General features: G+C 43.7%; 2 protein-coding genes across 8 annotated transcripts in view; one reads left to right on the top strand and one right to left on the bottom strand.

Moving 5' to 3' along the window:
* SAFB (scaffold attachment factor B) overlaps positions 1-13,101 on the bottom strand; it is a 38,107-nt gene extending 25,006 nt beyond the window's left edge. For both annotated transcript variants that reach the window (XM_019653364.1, XM_019653365.1), the window contains exons 1-2: positions 12,746-13,101; positions 9,487-9,571 (exon numbers count right to left, since the gene is read on the bottom strand). In XM_019653364.1, the coding sequence (XP_019508909.1) occupies positions 9,487-9,571; positions 12,746-12,934 (274 nt within the window). In that variant the 5' untranslated portion in view covers positions 12,935-13,101. The remainder of the gene's footprint in view (positions 1-9,486; positions 9,572-12,745) is intronic.
* Positions 13,102-13,261: 160 nt separating this feature from the next.
* Positions 13,262-19,632, top strand: part of SAFB2 (scaffold attachment factor B2) — a 47,682-nt gene continuing 41,311 nt past the window's right edge. For 3 of the 6 annotated variants that reach the window (XR_002125236.1, XR_002125235.1, XM_019653360.1), the window contains exons 1-2: positions 13,262-13,602; positions 14,713-14,800. Coding sequence is in view for 3 of the 6 variants with exons in the window: in XM_019653360.1 (XP_019508905.1) it covers positions 13,417-13,602; positions 14,713-14,800 (274 nt within the window). In the remaining 3 variants the exon portion in view is untranslated. The remainder of the gene's footprint in view (positions 13,603-14,712; positions 14,801-19,632) is intronic. The other 3 variants (XM_019653361.1, XM_019653362.1, XR_002125237.1) reach the window with 3 other exon arrangements.

Here is a 19,632-nt window from a genome sequence, read left to right as displayed (position 1 = left end):
ATTTTTAAGCACCCCCCCAGTTGATCTGAAATGTTGGTCCTACTATTACATATTGTTACATATGCCCGGGACTAAAGTTTTGCTTCCCTTCCACTGGTCTGTTATTTTTGTTCACTTTAATTAGGTAGCATTATAATATTTTTAAAAATATAAAATATTAACCGGAAGAAAAGGAAAGTGAACTGGAAGGAATGGCTTAACTTCGGGTGTTTCTTCAAGGGTTAGTAATTTAAGGTGAAGAGAAAATGAACAATAAATAGGCTGGCTATAGTTTTAGGCTTGCATTTCAGTTTTTAGACAACTTTGACTCAGCGTTTTGAATAATGAGGAAACCATTTCCCCAACTCCCCTCACCCACCTTTGTAATTTTTCTTCCTAACAGGTTAGTTTATAACATTCACAATCTGCCCTGGAGCCAACATTTCACAGTATGCAGCCATTTGGCACTTTCATCCAAACAGCAGTATATGTATGGTCATTTGCCGTAGTTTTTATACAAATGATAAAATGAGTAAAAACAGAAAAATGTAAATGATAATAGAAATGACAGCTGAAGCAAAAATGGAAATTATTAGGCATGACCAAAAAAACTTAGGGCAAAAATAAAATTTTTGGTCTTTAGAGCAGTTTGCCAAAATTAAATTGATGGACTATTTTCAATGTGAAGAATAAAATGACATGGATGAAATGAAATATACGGTGGAGAGTGGAGACTGCGTCTCAAAAGGGGAGTGAAGTGTATCAGTTTTGTATCTTGGAGCGATTGCCAGAAACGCAGTTTCCTATAGCTCTTCATCAGGAAGGTGGCGCTCAGCTTCTCAAAGGCTGTATGTAGGAAGGGACGCTGATTTGCCACTCAACCACAGGAAGCCCATTTTCTGCAAGGCCTTTTTCCCAGTGGGAAGATCAACCTTAAGCCTATTAAGTGTTGTTTCAAATAATATAAGGGAACCAGACATTAATTTGTCTATATTTAACGATTAAGCTTGTTAAGTTGTACAAAATGTGCAACATTAGGAGAAAAAAACAAAACCCACAAAAAAATCCCAAGTCTAATCATTTATACCACAAAAGAGACTTTTAAAAAAATTCACAAACAACCCTCTCTCAGGAATAAAAATGTCCTGTGTTAACTGATTTTTATTTAGGAACATAGGGGACTGTCACACTAATACTAGAACTCTACATTATGTACAAATAGCCTTGGTGGCTGGCTGGGGACCCAATTTACCATTTTATGATATTCTTATGGCAAAATATGCTTTGGGTTTCAAATTCAACCCAGTCTTCGTTCATACACCAGGAAGATGCACAAGCAGCATTCCCCAGCTTTACTAGATTTCATAAAGCTGCTATCATTCTGGAACATGCACACAGGTTTTTGTCCAATTCTATTCTAGTTACTAGGAAAAATCTGAGTAGGTTATCACAAACTTGCCACCCTTTATACTGTATTTCTCCCTTTTACAAGAAAGGCAGCACATTTTTATCAAGCAGGATCAGGGGTTTCCATTCTTACGACCAACTTTTCTTCTGAGCAGCGGCACAGGTACACTGTAGCCCAAATCCCTTCTAGGGGACGAAAGCTCATCATTAGAAATACCAAGAGAACGTGAAGTCTTAGGGATGTTTAGTCTGCAATATAGAAAGCACATACCCCCCACTAGGATGCTTCTCAACAATCACTATTTGGGAAGACACCTTACCTTCCAAAGATGAAAAATGGTTTATGCTTAATCCCAAATTAATGTGAATGAAAAATGTCACTCTTCCTAGCTGTACCTACACCCCACCTTTCTCTGGTACCCCAAGGATCAGTGGCTGCTACAAATGCTATCTTTACTTTTGAGTATATTTCTACATGGATACTGCTGCTATGGAGAATTTTTAGGGTCTTGCATATTAGGTATAAAAGCCTACTGTTTGTGACATAAGTTGCAAATATTTTCCCAGTTTGTCATTTGTCTTTTTATTTTGTTCATTTTTTTTTTTATAGCTGAGCCATCCTGCCACCTGTTGGCAGTTCAGCGGCAGCTCATCTCAGGCCGGGAATCGAACCACTGTTGCTCAGAGCTCAAACTCTTGAGGAAGCTCTTAACCAACTGAGCCACTCGGCCAGCCCTACTTTGTTTATTTTAAAAATTATACAACAATTAAAAAATTATTGCCTCTGGGGTAAAAAAAAAAATTACTCCCTGGCAAAAACTAAAGCACTGTCTTTACACTAAAGGAAAAGGTGCCCCTCAAATCCTTCCTCCATCAAGTAAAATGCCAGCCTTGTTCGCAGCCTCCAAACTACAGGCACTGCTGATCTTGCTCCAGAACCTGCTCCTGCCCCCTTGCCTGTGATGCCACCTCCGCTCTCTGCTTGCTTCTGCCTTGGTGATTATGGCCACACTCGCCTGGTGGGCCGCCTCCCTTGACTTCTGCTGGGACTCCCTGACAGGACTCTGTGTGGGCGGACCATTGCTTATTTTTATTTGATCATACAGACACAGTTATGTAACTATACAAATACACTCATGAAAAGATCCACACTCATTTCACTGTAAATTTTACCTCACTAATAAAAGATGCACCCTCCTAAAGATATGAAAAAAGCTAGTCTCCTTTCTCCCCACTGTATTCCTTGGTAGGCCTTCAAAACATTTTCTTGGGCATTTACGTACATATATTATATAAACGGAAATAAACTCGTTATGTAATGGGACCATATCGTATATACTTGCTGTAACTTGCTTGTCACTCAGTAACAAGCCTTGAGATGTTTTCCTGCACTATATATATTGATCTACTGCCATCTTTTATTCCGTACTGTGGATATTCCTTAGTTACCCGCCAACAGGCTTTATTAATTTATCATTTCCTCACATGCCTACCAATGTGGGATGTTAGGGATGGTATAAATTTTTACCAGTGTGATAGGCAAAAAATGTTATCTCATTATTTTTGTTTGTTTTCCTTCAATTGCTAGCAAGGGAATCTTTTTTGTTTATAGGTCACATTTGTTTTTTTTATTTGTGAACTGCTCATTCAGTCTCTGCTCTTTGTCAACTGAACTGTTTGTCTATTTTCCTTATTTGTAGGAATATTTAATGCTTTCTGGATATTTATATGCTGTAATATTTTCTCCTAGTCTGTTGTGTGTCTTAATCATTTATGGTGTCTTTTGTTGGGAAGCTTAAATCTTTTATGTAATCAAATTTATTTTTCTTTATAGTCTTTCAGGTTTAGTCTCATTTCAAGCCTTCCTTACAAAAGTACTATCCTAGCTGGAATGTCTATTTTGCACAGGAGGTAAGAACAGTTTCCCCCACCATCAGACAGCCAATTGTTCCAGTATCATTTATTGAAAAATCCTTAGTGCTATCTTTAAAATGAATAAATCCTCAAATGTCCCTGTTTCTAATTTCCTACTATTAAAATCAGAGCAAGTCTGTATCACTGGTTTTTCAAAATTTTAGTTATTTTTATGCTTATTCTTTTCAAATTAATTTTAGAATAGACAAATCCCCAAGTTTCTTTTTATGTTACTTTGGAAGGAATTGACAACTTTCTGATATGAAATCATCACATAGAAAAACTTTCTCAAAATTAGTTATGTCATCTGTCTTGAACAGTTCCTTTTAGCATCATTTACTATTTAACAATACTACATATATATATATATACACATATACACACACACACTCCATCCATCTGTCAATATCTTGCTGAACAATAAGTCTTTGACTTGCAGAAGATATCACTGCCACCTCAAAATGCAAGAGAATGAAGTGATAATTCTAACCAGCCAGTGAGTTTGGTAAGTACACTGTTCATATTAGCCAGGGCTTTATTTTCTCACATTTCCGAAGTTGTCACTGGCTTATTTCTGAGAGCCTTACAAGAATTAAGCATATTCAGCCCAACAGACCTTACATACCCAGCACTGGCCTAGAAGGAGCTGACATCACAGTAGCAGAGTGCCAATCTCCACAAAAAGGATCAAGTTGTTTGGAAGAAAAGGCCAATTCTTGGGATGGGGGAGGGAAAGTACAAGAGACTGGAACACCCTCTTGTACCAGAAAATAAGAAGTGTTCAAAGAATGACATGGACATATCAAAAAGACACAGAAGCCAACTTAAAAGGCTCTCACTGGGACCATTTGAACATAAAAATTTAAAATAATAATCATAGGGCCGGCCAAGTGGCTCAGCTGGTTAAGAGCTCACTTGGGAGCACCAGGGCTGCGGTTCGGATCCCACATTGAGGGTCAGTGACGCTCGCCCTCTACAGCTAAGATGCTGAACAGCTCGACCTGGAGCTGGACTGCTGTGAGTCGCCGGCAATGGCGTAGGTTGCAGCAGGGCTGCAGTGGGCTGCCGTGAGCTACGTGAATGGCTGGCAGCCAGCGCGAGCGGCTGGTAGCCAGTGTGAGCTACCGGGAGCCGCTGTGAGCGGCCAACCAACAACCGGTGATCGATTGCCTCACCCGGGAAGAGCACAATGATCATACCAACATGGGCCAGTGAAGCGACGTCCACAACTAGACTGAAGAACAAAACAGCAATTTGTCTACCTGTCTGTTCCCCTTCCCTGATTCCCCAACGCTGTTACCCTCCCCCCAATTAAAAAAAAAATCTTTAAAATCTTAAAATACATACATACATACATACATACATACATAAAATAATCATCATAAAGTCTTATAAGCTATGGAATAAAGTTTACGCTGATAAATGGGGGAGAAGGGCTTATGGTAGATAGAAAAGCAACTAACAGATGGATGCCTAAACTAGTGGAGGACAAACAAGGTATTTAGTATTAAATGTAAGTATGTAAGTCTCAAAGTATTGTCTCCATAGATACGATTACAAAGGGTAAGATAGTAACTTTCCAGTGGAGAAACCTGACCAACACTGTGGGTTACTCACATGGACAGATAGCATGTACCTCTGGAGAGGCTACACTGAGAATAGCACTTCTGGTGGTATTGCTGACAAAAGTGTATAATTTGAGCCTCATCACTAGAAAAAACAAAATAAAACCCAAATCAAAAACAGTCTTCAAAATAAGTGGTCTATACTTCCAAAAATGGCAATGTCACAACTACAACACAAGACTTGGGATCTGTTTCAGATTAAAGGAAACCAAAGAGACATGACAACTGAATGCAATGCATGACCCTAGATTTATTTTTCTTCTGAACTACGAAGAACATTACTGGAACAAATGCTGAAATCTAAATAAGGTCTAAGCTTAGATAATAGTATTATATCAATGCTAATTTCTTGATTTTGATAGCTAAAGTTATGTAATGTCCTTGCTTTTAGGCAACATTATAGTATGTAGGGCAAAGGGGCACGTGCCTGCAACTTATTCTCAAATAGTTTAGGAAAAAATATACACATATAAACAAACCCAAAACAATCCAGTAGCACAGTATTGGATAATTGTTTAAAAAGCAAACGTGCCATCTTTGCTTTTCCAGTTAAATTTACTTTGCTGGTAATTATTTTAAAAGATTCTGCTAAACAAATTATTGGGTAAAACTATTTTGGAGGAGTACTGAGACTACTTGAGATATGCTTTCAAGGATTCTAATAAAATCAGTATGCTGTTAAAATCTTGATACAATCTAATAAGGTAGTTGAAAATAACTCAGGGAAACTTATAGACTTGCTCTATCAAGTATCAAAATGTACTGTACAACTCCAGATCTAGCTAATTATGGCAAGCACAGAAACCAGACACAAGAGTTCGTACTGAATGGTTTTGATTTTATATGAAGTTCCAGAACAGGCAAAAGAAACCTATGGTGAAAGTAATTACATGGGGTGGTCGGGAAATGTGACTGGGAAAGGACAGGCGGAATCTGACAGAAATGTTCCATGTTTTGACCCCTTTCTACCTCACACCACATGCAAAAATAAGTTCCAAATGAACTAAATATCCAAATGTAAAAATAAAACCATAACTACTACTCTACAATGTAGAATATGTTTTATAATATTAAAGCAAGGAAGGGCCTTCAAAAACACAATATAAAATCTACAAACCATGCAGAATACGTTGACAGCACTGCCAGTATAAACGATTAAAAGTTTAATGACCAGGGCCGGCCAAGTGGCTCAGTTGGTTAAGAGCTCGCTCAAGAGTGCAAGCTCTGAGTAACAGTAGTTAAGAGTCCCGGCCCGAGCTGAGCTGTCAACAGGTGGCAGGATGGCTCAGCTAAAATAAAAAAATTTAAAAAATAATAAAATAAAAAAAATTAATGACCAAAACACCACAAACAAGATAAGTCAAATGACAGTCTGGAAAAAAAACAACTGCGACATTTTATAGAGAGCCCTCAAAAGTCAACAAGACAAACAACCAATAGAAAAACTGGGCAAAGGGAGCGAAAAGGCAATTCAGAAAATACAGATGTCCAATGATCAGAAGCCCTCTAATCTGTAAAGAAATGCAAATGAAAGCTTTACACCTGTGGAGAAATGCAAATAAATACAACAAAATACCTTTCTTCTATATGAGAGGGAACATTTAAAATGATTAATAATACTCAGTATTGAGAGTTTATTAAAGAAATAGGCACCCCCCACCCCCCACTGCTGGGTGAGATTAACTATAACTAGTACAGCCTGTTGGAGTAGCTATTTTATAATAAAATGTACATATCCTTTGATCCCAGACTTCTACTTCTAGTAAATTATCAAAAAATATATTCCTTCAACCACAGAGACATTTCTGGTTTGTGGCAGCACTGAAAACTGGAAATGCCAAGTGAAAATTGGAAAAATATCTCAACAGTTCAGTAATAAGAAGACTGATGAACTAAGTTGTGGTCCATTATATGAAGGATTACTATTAAGCTATTAAAAAAGAATGGGGGCTTTTACTTGTAGCACTATAGAAATATGTCTGTAACATGTTAAGTGAAAGAAAAAAAAAAAAGCAAATCACAAAATATTTTGTATAGCAGGACATATTTTCTAAAGAAAAGAAAAAGACATGTATACAGATATGTGTGCATCTTAATGTATTTTATTCTTTTTTTATAGAAACATTGAAACTGGTATGCATAGTAAATATGTAGGAAGCAAAGAAAGAAAAGCTTTCAAAAAGTCGCAAACTAAATTACACTTGTTAAATCGAATTATACCAGAGGTCCAAATCTCAAAATAGAAGATTTAGTGCCACCATTACAATCCCCGTCTCATCATTTTTTTCATTAACAGTTATGTTAAACTAATCCCTCTTGTGGCCACAGCACCCTCGGCTCATAGGTGGTACTCTGGAACATAATCTTATGGGGTCTTACTGGCAGTTTTTCCTTGTTTTGTAATTACTACAAACTACTTAACTGGAATTTTATAAGTTTTCAACAGAAAGCTTATCCATTATGAACTCTCCAAGCATCATGTCACTAATTTCTAATTTTGATTTTTATAAAATGTACAGCTCCAGAGCACCGAGGCCAGTTTTTAAAACTGTAGGTTTGATGTAGGATATTTCTTGTACCAGGGTCATGGTCTCGTGAAACCGAAGAATAGAGACATGGACCAAAGAGGTAAAGTTGCAGAAAAGGGGTTTATCAGAAGTAAAAATACATTTCAAAGAAGCAGAAGTGGGCCCGAGCAGTAGAGAATGGCTCAAGGGCCATTATTAGAAAAGAAAGTACACTCCAGTTTGGAGCAGGCCAAGCAAAGGAAGCTCAAAAGGCCTGTATTTATTTTAAATGTCTGCATACCACACAGAAACGTCTGGGAAAACATGTCCAACCTTCTACTACTAGGTTACCTCCTAACTGGGAAAGAATTTCTACATTTTACTTAATGCATGTCTGTATTTTTAAAAACCTTAGTACAAGTTTTCTTTTTTTTTTTTTAAAGATTCTATTGGGGAATCAGGGGAAGGGGAACAGACAAATTGCTGTCCTTTTGTTCTTCAGTCTAGTTGAGGAGGTCGCTTCATTGGCCCATATTGGTATTGTGATCATTGCGCTCTTCCTGGGTGAGGCAGATCCGTCAACGGCCTCTGGATGGCCGCTCACAGTGGCTCTTGGCAGCTCATATCGGCTGCTGGCTGCTTACGCTGGCTCCCAGCCACACACGGTAGCTTATGACAGCCCAATGCAGCCGGGGATGCAGCCTACACCATTGCTGGCGACTCACGGCAGCCCAGCTTCAGGTAGAGCTGTTGTTCACCATTTTAGCTGTAGAGGGCGCAGCGTCACTGGCCCTCAATGTGGGATCTGAACCCGGGCCCTGCTGCTCAGAGCTGGCGTCCCAAACCAACTCTTAACCAACGTGCCACTTGGCTGGCCCAGTACAACTTTTTTTTTTTAAGGAAAAGGAGAGCAAAAGATCCACAGACTCCATTTTCATCCACCACATCTGTCTTTCTCTGTTGATTTTCCAGCACTCTTTGTCTTGGCAAAGACATTTACTTGGGCAAAGGCAAAAATGTATGATGGACCACAGAACTGACTCCATTCCAAGGTGAGGTCACTGACTGATGTCCTCCCAGAGCTTACACCACAGAGTGCCTGCCTCTTAGGCATTTATTTCAAACCCACTGGCCAGGTAATGTATTTCATTTTGTTTGGGGGAATGAGCAACAAAGCCTCCTATTACCCAAGGGAACTTTAAGGCAGTCCGAATGCCCAGTTTTAGCTAATTCTTCCTTAAAACAGTAGTTGAATGTTATTAAATTACTGAGTAAATACCGAGGGAAGAAAAACAAAGAAGATGCAGCCCATGCCCTCAACAATCTGGTTACGACACAGGCAGAATGACATCAACAAGGTGTAAGGAACTAAGCCATAGCAGTGCAGGGGGGCTGAGGAGACATGAGTTGCTCCAGGTGGGATCAGAAGTTGTCTCAGTAAGACGCGGATGCAGAAGAATGGGAAAGAGAAGCGAGTGGGCAGAGCACAGAGGGCCAAGAGAGTGAGCCATGTTTGCAGCCCGATGAAAGCCCAGAAGGTAGGAGAGGAAGGTGGGGTGGGGGAGGAAGTGGGAAGGGGAGGTTTGGGTCAGATGGTAGGGTCATTAATGCCATGTGGAACGTGCCTTCATAGGGCAGGCAGTTTCTGAAAGCACTGTCTGTAAAAATGACAACTCTGTTTTGGTCAGGTGGTAAAAGGGACGTTAGTTTCTGTAAGTCAGAGCAATAGGAAACTCAAGCCGTCCTAAATATTCTCTATTTAAAGAATGTTAAGGGTCTGGATAAGCAAGGGTTGCTGAGAAACCTACAGAGGAAAATGAGTAGAAGTGTAAATACCCCCTCCACACTCTGAATTCCCAAATAGCACAGAAACAAAATACAGTAGAGGCAGGTCATCTTGAAAGAAAATGCAAGGCTTCAATTCATTCCAGGCCCTTTTGATTCACAGGGCAATTCACAGGCCCCAAATACAACCTAGTAAATGCGGCACATTAGCAAAGAAAGCAGTTTTGAAGATATCTCTTAACATTAGCAGTACTCGAGGTCTTCAATACCTTTGCTGGATCTCTTTGATGTCTTCTTGTTTCCTTCCGAGGTAATTTCAATCTCATCAGGATTACCCCCTTCATCTTCAATTGCCTAAAGGGAAGGTAAAAAAAAAAAAAGCTCACCAGAAGTCAGCACACAGACTTGATTTTCAGAGAAGCTCCAGGCTGCTGATTTGAAAATGTTTCCCGCTACTCCTTTCACTCATTCTCTTGCTCTACACCTTGGAGCAAGGGCTCAGGAGTCAGAACTGGTAGTGTCAGACTGACTCTACTAGTTCTCAGCTTTACTTAATTGCACCAAGTTTGTTTTTTAACTCTGGAACATGGGGCTAATAAAAGTACTTGCCCTGAAAGGCTGTTGTGAGAACTCTATTATGTACGTAAAGCAATCACTGAACAAACATTTGGCTTATTTTTAACATTATCACCACAATCTGGTTCATCCTATCCCTGGGCTCAAGGGAACTCAAAAGAGAAAGGCCACTCTCCAATCTCCTATGACTGCACCCAGCAATGTGCTGTTCGACCTTCTGAGACCCCCCTTCTCCATGCCACGCCTGCACCCACACTGTCTGGAAAGAATACTAACACTCACTGAGTTTCTACTCTGTGTGGCATGGGACCAGACATGACATGTATCACCTTATCTGATCATACACATCTGACTGACTCCAAAGGTCTTGCTCTCAACCACTAGGGGACCCGCCTCTAAGAATACAGACTTATAAGGAGGTCCTGGCAAGCCCAGCCTCCCACCCCAAGAGCTTGTCATTCATTTCAACAGCCCCCACCCATGCTCAGCAAATCAGTACTGAACATGTCAAAGACATCCCGGGATACTGGGCTTCATGTTTAGGTTTTACTAGTAATAACCCTTTCTCTCCTTACTGTGAGCATAATTTTCATTTAAACCCACTTCAAATACTGTGTTTTATTTGTAGACAGTTTCTCTGGAGTTTTCCAGTTTGGTAAGTCTAAATTCATTGGGTTTTCGGAAAAGTTATGCCATGTTTTTTCTGTTTTTTTGTTGCAAAAATGCGTCATGACTTTTCCGACAACCCAAGAGAATGGGGTTGGGGGAGGAGGGAGTGTTCCACACCTAACCTGTACTGGGAGCAAAGAAAATCTCTCCCTTCTCTCTAAAGCCAGAGTCAGGAGTTGGAGAGCTCTGCCTTGGGATCAAGGAACAGACAAGGAAACCGCTCACCCTCTTGCTGGAGGCAGACAATTCTGGAACACCACTAAACTGCCCCAGACAGGAGGGTATATTTCACCCTCAGTATGTCTGTATGTCTCTTCTGGGTGCAGTGTTCACAGGGTCATCCCTAGGGGGACTGAGGGCTCTGAGACATCCTTATAGGCCTCAGCAAATTACACTCTGTTCTCTCTTTTCCTCTTTTTGCCCTTCCTGGAAAAATCAACAAAGGGACACAAACTGGATGACAGAAGTGAGAGAGAGAAAGAGCAGCTCAGTAATTCCAGACCTGCTTGGGCAGGACAGGAGATGTGTGTATAGGCCGATGTATTTCTGTATTGTGGCTACATCCTTAAGAAACTGAAAGGAGGGAAAAGCAGGGATGGATTTGTCCCCTCAGAGACGACAGTAATGGAAGATTCCTGAAGTCCCACACCAGTCTCAGCCACCGACCGGCCTGACAGGAAAGCTCAATACCATCTTATCAGTTTTGCAGGTTTTTGGAATGTCTGGGGTAAAAAAAGGGTCCCCCCTCCCCTCCAATTTGGCTTGTTGATAGGAGACCCTGGGGGCAAAGAGCAGGGACCACATCTCCCCAAGTGCCAACCCTCACTTTCCTTGCATTTTCCCAGGTAACCGTCTTGGTTGATGAGCTGCCTGCCCAGACTAAAAGAAGTTGGTATCCATGGTGAAAGAAACGCAAGCTCAAGTTAGAAAGGCCCCCAACTGGCTCTGGGCATAAGTCATGACACAAACCCAAGCTTCCTCATCTGGAAAATTATAAGTAATCCCTACTTCCTCTTAATATCAATTAATGAATAATAAAACCCCAATCTCCAATTGTTTGGGAGTCAAAAGGGTGGAATAAAGGACCAACGACACTGTCTGCAGGGGGGGAGGGATGAGTAGGTGTCCCAGCTGAGAGGGTCCCAAGGCAAGAGGAGCTAGGTGGGGAAAAGGCAGAGAAATAAACCAACAAGAATAAGGAAAATGTAAGGGACACAGACATTTCATGTTTTTCACACATTGTCCTTAAGAACCCATCAAGGTAGGGATTAGAGGCCCCCTGTTGCAAATGAAAACACGGTGGCCCGGAAGAAAAGTGAATTGTGACAACGATCATATCCTCAGTGTTTACATGTGCCAAGCAACATGCCATGCCTGTTTCATGAATTTCACTTAGTCCTAACAAGAAAGCACCATTTTTAGTTTTTCCTTTTTACACAAGAAGAAACAGGCTCAGAGAGGATTAAACGTCTTCCATGCCCAAGAGCAAACCACTGGGACTTGGCAGAGCTCCGAGGCCAGACGCAGTGACAGAGCGCACACTCTGCCTGCCTAAGTCCTGAAGCCATCTCGGCGTCCTCCCCAAATCTGTCTTTTACATTTTTTCTGGTCGCTATTGCAAACAGCACTTTCCCTTCCGTGTTATTTCTCCAAGCTAGTGCTGGAAAACCCCTAAACTGTCTTTTTCTCCTTTAAGTATTCTCTTGACATGTTTACTTCATAAATTAACCCCCTATTCAAGACTCGTTGGCCCTTAAGGGACAAGGAGCTTTCCCCTTCTTAGAAAACATCTCCGCGGCAAGCGCGGGCTCAGGGAAGCAGCCGGCTTGGATTCAGATCCCGTCGCCTCCCCTCCCCGGCCGTGTGACCTTGACCGAGTCCGCTACCTTGCCTAGAAAGTGAGGGTTTCAGGGTTCCCCGTCCACTTTTGGAAACCGAGAAGAGACAATGAGAGCAAGGCCCTCGGCGAAGTGGCTGATGAGGAAAACAGAAGCCTTTGGTCGATGTCACCCGCTACCTAGAGATGCAGAGCACCAGCGGCTTCCACCGTTCGCATCCAGATTTTGTTTTTCTCGCTCTAATGCGGCGCAAGGATTTGAACCTGGGCCGGCCGGGCTCTCAGCTCCCGCTGGGGCCTTGGAGAAGCCAGAAGCGCCCAGCGCCAGGCCAGGCGCAGGCCGCAAACGGGGCCGAAGGCGGGGGCCCTGAGGCCCGGGAAACTCTGTTGCGGCCGCGGGGATCCCCTGACCCAACTCCTGCCCATTCCCAGGGCCCCGGCTTCACCTTTCTGAGCCTCTCCATCAAAACGCTCTTGTTGCCGCTAGAGTCCAGATTCCGTTTCTTCAGCTCCGCCCGCAGATCGATCACCCGCAGATCGCTGAGGCGCCGCGTCCCGGTTTCTGACGAGGCGGAGCTCAGAGCCGCTGCACCCACCACACCCGAATCGCCTAGGCCTGAGAGAGTCTCCGCCATTCCAGGGACCCTGGCTCCGCCACCCACTTCACACAGAACCGGGCCGGTTTTATCTCGGCTTCTAGCACAAAATGGCGCCGCCTGCCAGAGAACCGCTCCAGCCGCCCCAGCGCGCCTAGCTTCTGCGCAAGCGCACCTGGCGCAGGACAGACGCTCCCGGTCGCGTCTGCACATGCGTGGTGAGACCGCTGGACAGCTGTACGCAGGCGCGTTGCGTCTCACTGGCCTCCCGCCGCGAAGGGCCGGGACGCATGCGTGCTGCAGTTACAGCGCCTGCGCGTTGTGGTGGGGAATGGAAGGTTGTGCTACGCGGTAGCCGGCTTGCTGCTAAGAACGCTGGTAGGGGCAGCGCGCATGCGCGGCCGGAAAGCGGGGAGGGAGGAAGCGAGTGCGTTTTCCTCTTAGGCGGCGCCATTTTGTGCTCAAAGCCGCTACAGCCCCTGGCGGTGTGGGGAGTAGGTGGCGGAGACGGGAGACCCGGGATGGCGGAGACTTTGGCAGGGTCCGGCGACTCGGGTTCTGGCACGGCCGCTGTCGGTCCGGGCGCCTCTGAGGCCGGGACGCGGCGACTCAGCGACCTGCGGGTGATCGACCTGCGGGCGGAGCTGAAGAAGCGGAACCTAGACACCGGCGGCAACAAGAGCGTTCTGATGGAGCGACTCAAGAAGGTAAGGCGGCTTGGGGACCCGGGGTGGCGCAGGAGGCTGGGGCACGCCCCCGCGTGGGCCTGTCACCGCGACTCCTGCACCCGGACGTCCCCGGCCCATCCCAGTCTTGGTCGACTCCCCGCCCGAGCTGTCCGGGACCACGGGGCCGGGCTGTGTGACCTTGGTCCGTCACCGCCCCTCTCTGTTTCTTGCCTTCTACCAGCCTGTAGCCTTAAGTGGCTGACAGCCGGCCTTCGTAGCCACTAGGGTGGCCCCTGGACTCCTCCCAGGGCTTGAGTTGGAGACTCTGTTCTGTGACCTTGGACAAGTGCCTTCCCCTTACTGCGGCTCAGTTTCCTCTCCTGGAGAACAAATGACTGAAGGACCTTTGAGATCTTGCAGAAAAGGGGGCTGTTCTTGTATCTGCCCCCAGAACCTTTGCACTTATGCCCTTCGCGGGACTGCTGTTATCCGAGGTCTTCTGGCAGACTCCTTGTTGTCATTTTGGGTCTGAGATGTCACCTCCCGGACCACCCTTCCTAAAGTGCAGCTCCACCTCCCTTCTTCCCTCTTGTTTATGTCCCATCTCACAGCACTTAACACAGAGTTAAGTACAGGGGATAGGTGTCTCCCCAACCAGAACAATCTCCTTAAGGGTAGGGACTTTGTGAGTTTACTGTTGAGTGCCTGCTCCTGTGCCAGGGACAGTGAAATACCTCCCTGACCCAGTATGTTTGGTGTTCTTCCTCCCTAGAGGTCAGAGGTGGCCTTTGGAACACCACTCAGCCTTTGGCCCATGCCAACCAAGTACAAACCTCTGTTTTTATGTTTTTAACTTAAATTAGAAGGTTGGGCAGTTTCAAGGTTAGGGGCCATTTTGAAACTGGTCATTGACCCCAATTCTGGAGTCCCAGCCCACACACCCCTTTGTCTTCTGGGCATGGGGCCCAGAGAGAACCAAGTTGCACTGGATTCATCCTGTGCCTTTTGGGCTTGCATCCCACATAGCAGAACCAGACTTGGTTTTTGCAAGGAAGGGTTTGCCTTTGTGTGCTAGGAAGTTATTATTTACAAGGAACAGTATGTGCCCTGCAGCTCTGGATAATGTAAAAACTCATCTCTTCCTGACAGGCGGTTAAGGAAGAAGGGCAAGATCCTGATGAAATTGGCATCACATTGGAAGCCACAAGCAAGAAGACAACAAAGAGATGTGTTAAAGGTATCCATCCATCTGTACTTACTGCTGTGTGAGTCGTGAGTGTGTGTTTACAGAGCTTACTTAGAGAACTGGTTTTTTAGCACTCATTCTGTCCAGGCCAGAAGGAGAATGTTTTTGGCCCTCATTGTCCTCCATGTAATAATTAGGTCTGCTCTTCACTAAATAACAAGTACCGTATTTCCCCATGTATAAGATGCACCCTTTTTCGAAAAATTTGGGGGCTAAAAACTGGGTGCGTCTTACACAGTGGTTGTAGATTGTTGTCAAGTCATTTAAGAAGTGTGGCATTTCAAATGCCATAGATGGAACTGAGGACAAGGCAATATATGAAGACAGTGATTCGTCATCAGACACAGATGAGGACAAGCTAATGGTTGGGAGTTTTGACAGTGATGAGTAGTGGTATGAATTTTATGATGTATAAAATTTGAGTTCAATAACTTTATGTAATACATTTTTTTCAAATTTTGGGCCCCAAAATTAAGGTGTGTCTTATACATGGGGAAATACGGTAACTCTGTCAAGGGTACTGGAGGAGTAAAGAGATGTGCAGGCCCCAAGTAAAATTAAAGTAGGTATTAAAAGCATCCCAACTCTTGTCATTGGGATTAAAAAAGAACTAGAGTAAGACACACTAAAAGCTGCTCCAACTGGTTTGAGCAATTGAGTGCACCTGCTTGGCTTCCTACCTGGTTAAAAAAATAGGACTTAAAACTAGGAAAATGGGGCCGGCTGAGTGGCGTGTTGGTTAAGAGTTGGCTCGGGACGCCAGCTCTGAGCAGCAGGGCCCCAGTTCGGATCCCACATACAATTGCCAGTGACGCTGCACCCTCTACAGCTAAGATAGTGAACAACAGCTCGACCTGGAGCTGGGCTGCCGTGAGTCACCGGCGACGGCAAAGGCTGCAGTGGGGCAGCCCAGCAGCTGTCGTGCACTTTGAAGAGCTGCCGTGAGTAGCCGTCCAATGGCCGGCGAGCGACTGCCTCACCCGGGAAGAACGCAATGATAATACCAACATGCGCCAGTGAAGCAGTGTCCTCCACAGCTAGACTGAAGAACAAAAGGACAGCAACTTGTCTGTTCCCCTTCCCCGATTCCCCAATGCTGTTCCCCTCCCCCAATTCCCCAATAAAAATCTTTATAAAAACCCCAAAAAACTAGGAAACTGACAACAACCCAAGACTAAATAGAATCCAACTTCTCTAGGGTCCAAAATAGATTGTTGGAGTCTTTACACCTAGCCTATGTTTTATCAGTGTGTTGTTTTTGTTTTTTTTTAATATGAGGTATAACTCACTGTAAAATTCATCTGTCTAAAGTAGTCAATGCAGTGCTTCTTTACAAGCCTATGCAACTGTCACAGTATCTAATTCTAGAACATTTTCATCACCCCAAAAAGAAACCCCCAGGCCCATTAGCAGTCATTCCCCATTTCCCCCACTCCCAGCCCTTGGCAATATCTAATTGACTTTGTCTCTAAAGCTCTGCCTATTCTGGACATTTCATATAAATAGAATCATACCGTATGTGGTCTTTTGTATCTGCCTTTCACCAAGCATTATGTTTTCAAGGTTCATTTATGTCATAATATATATATATATATATATATATATCAACACTTCATTCTTTTTTTATGACTGATACAAGTTATTTTTGGAAGGATTTAATTCCATAAAACTTTGAAATCGTGCTGCTCTCATTGGCTGTCATTCTCATTATTAGATTTTATAGTGATAGGGACAGTATAATTTGAAACTGTGTGATGGACTCGTTTTCTTGAAAGGTACCACACAAAACTTCTCACAGCCGCACATGTCCCATTTATCTGAAGAAGTGTTCAATTCAGGCAGTGGAGGACAGCTGCTTAGCAAGTAAAAAGAAATTAATTTGTAGCATTTTCAATAATTTCAGTTTACTTTTTAATAGCTTTTCTTAGGACTTTTCCATAACTCATCTAACTGGTTAAAACTTATACAGCACACTTGTTTTGAAAGGTTAAATTTTTTTTTGCGGGGGGGGAATCGGGAGGGGAACAGACCCATCACTTCACTGGCCCATGTTGATGTTATCCTTGTTCTCTTCCCAGGTGAGGCAGTCACTCGCCGGCCATTGGGCGGCGCTCACGGCAGCCCACTGCAGCAGGGGCTGCAGCCTATGCCATTGCCGGCGACTCACAGCTGCCCAGCCCCAGGTTGAACTGTTGTTCACCATCTTAGCTGTAGAGGGCACAGCGTCACTGGCCCTAATGTGGGATCTGAACCGGGCCTCAAAGCTGGCGTCCCAAGCCAACTTTTTTTTTTTTTTTTTTGGGTAAAGATTTTATTGAGGAATCGGTAAGGGGAACAGACAAGTTGCTGTCGTTTTGTTCTTCAGTCTAGTTGTGGAGGACTTTGCTTCACTGGCCCATGTTGGTATTATCATTGCACTCTTCCCGGGTGAGGCAGATCGGTCACCAGCCTCTGGACAGCCGCTCATGGTGGCTCTTGGCAGCTCACACTGGCTGCCAGCCGCTCACGCTGGCTGCCAGCCACACACGGCAGCTTATGGCAGCCCACTGAAGCAGGGGCTGCAGCCTATGCCATCGCCAGCGACTCATGGCAGCCCAACTCCAGGTCAAGCTGTTGTTCACCATCTTAGTTGTAGAGGGCAGTGTCACTGCCCCCATGTGGGATCCGAACTGGGGCCCTGCTGCTCAGAGCTGGCGTCCCAAGCCAGCTCTTAACCAACGCGCCACTCGGCCGGCCCCCAAGCCAACTCTTAACCAATGCACCACTCGGCCGGCCCAAGGTTAAATTTTTAAATTAGGTTATTTTACATTTAAGTTTAATTTTAAAACATTAATATGTGGGTTTTTGGGGTTTTTTTTCTTTTTTTTATTGGTTTCAGTTGTACAAAACAGTGCAATAGTTATACTTTTTACCCTTCACAAAGTGACAACACCCCTCCCCCAATCCGCTGCCCTACTCCCCCCCCATATTATACATATCTATTACAATTCCATTGACTCCACTCCCCACACTATACATCCCATGACTATACATATATTAAATTATAGTTGACATACAATATTATTCAATGTCAGCTTCAGGTGTACACTGCAGTGGTAAAACCTCTACACCGTCCATGAAGTGGTCTCCCTAACAAGACGTGACTATCTGACACCCTGCAAAATATTTACATTATTAATTATATTCCCCGAACTGTCATTCATATCCCTGTGGCAATATTGTAGTTACCAATACTAATCCCTTCCCCTTATCGCTCATTCCCACCCCCCTCCCATCTAACATTAACATGTTTTTGCTGCTCTTGTGTTGGTCCATATTTCAGCTATAAATACTGAATAAATGAATACAGACTGAGGAAGACTGGTCCATAGCGGGGAACATACAAATACTTCTGTGTGCTTCTCTGTTAAATTATCCATGGTCTGAAAGTCTGTTTTACGATTGCTGTGAAATGACTTACTATTAGTTTGAAAGTTTTTAATGTAGGTGCTCATTTAAAACTGATGAGGTTCAAGACTTACTAATGCAAATGTTCTTGGCTCCAAACACGGGATCTTGATATCATTAGACAAACTAAACCTTAGTTGGGTGCTTCAGAAACCTGTCTGAATATCTAGATCAAAGCTTGGGTCAAATCAAAACTACTTGGAGTTAGCCTTTTGTCCAGGAAGCTTTGGTAATAGTTACTTCCATTGGTACCACTCTAGCACTGGCCCCCCTTCCCCTTCCTTTTCCAGAGAAGTCACCAACGCCCAGAGAAGGAACACGTGGCCAAGGTCAGGGGAGAGGACAGCACCTGCAGGTGGTTGAGCTAGCATGTTCTTTAGAGGTGTCTGAGCATGTGGTTAGTGATATGAAGTGTTAGACCCCTCTGGTCCTTGAGATTATGTAAAAGTGATTAGGAGGAACTAACCAATCGTTTCCAGAGTCTGTGCCACAAAGTGGGACTAATTTTGGGAATTCATGAGTGACTTGCCTTTCAAAAGTAAAAAGTACCTAAATTTAGAAAAAACTTGCTCATTGTACTCAGGACAAGAGACCTCTCTCCAAACTCATCTAAACAGGCAACATTGTGGATGTGTTTTTGGGTGTGGTGGATGTGACTTGTGGGTGTGTTTTGAAAGATTAAAATTTTGAATTAGGTTTTGTGTGGGATTAAAATTGGATTTTCTAGTTTTCTGTCCTGTTGTTCTCACACCCCCATTTCAGCTTTCAGTCAGTGGAGACCAAGCCCTTGGGATGGGGGTGCAGCCTGTGCTCAGTGTGTGTCATTCCCACTCTCATTTCGGGCGCTTTTTGATGAAATTTGAGGGTGTACATCTCTCCTGTTTACATCCTGTGTGGGCACTGCAGGCTACTATTTAGAGGCCTAGAAATTGGGTGCAATTGTCAAACATTTTTAGACAGTGTATCTCAAAAGCATATGCTGGGTTTAGATATAGTCGGAAGTGGTGCAGCTGGGTTTTTGAATCCCAACTTTGTTCCTAAACCAAATTCTCACGTGTCAAGTGTGGATAATAAACCTGCTAGCGTTGTGGTATTAAATAATATGATGTAGAGAGCAGTGCCTTGCATGTAATAAAACTGCATTTCTTGAGTGATTATTGATGATAATAGTGAATGAAATACTTAAGGTGTAGACACTGCAGTTTGAATCTTCAATAAAAGATTGAGGTTTCTTTTTTTTTTAAATTGGGGAATTGGGGGATGGGAACAGCGCTGGGGAATTGGGGTAAGGGGAACAGACAAGTTGCTGTCCTTTTGTTCTTCAGTCTAGTTGTGGAGGACGTTGCTTCACTGGCCCAAGTTGGCACCATCATTGC

Source organism: Hipposideros armiger, unplaced genomic scaffold (genome assembly GCF_001890085.2).
Source record: "Hipposideros armiger isolate ML-2016 unplaced genomic scaffold, ASM189008v1 scaffold_202, whole genome shotgun sequence".
Lineage (NCBI taxonomy): Eukaryota > Metazoa > Chordata > Mammalia > Chiroptera > Hipposideridae > Hipposideros > Hipposideros armiger.
The sequence above is the reverse complement of the archived record's forward strand: the minus strand, read 5'-3'. Positions and strand labels throughout refer to the sequence as shown.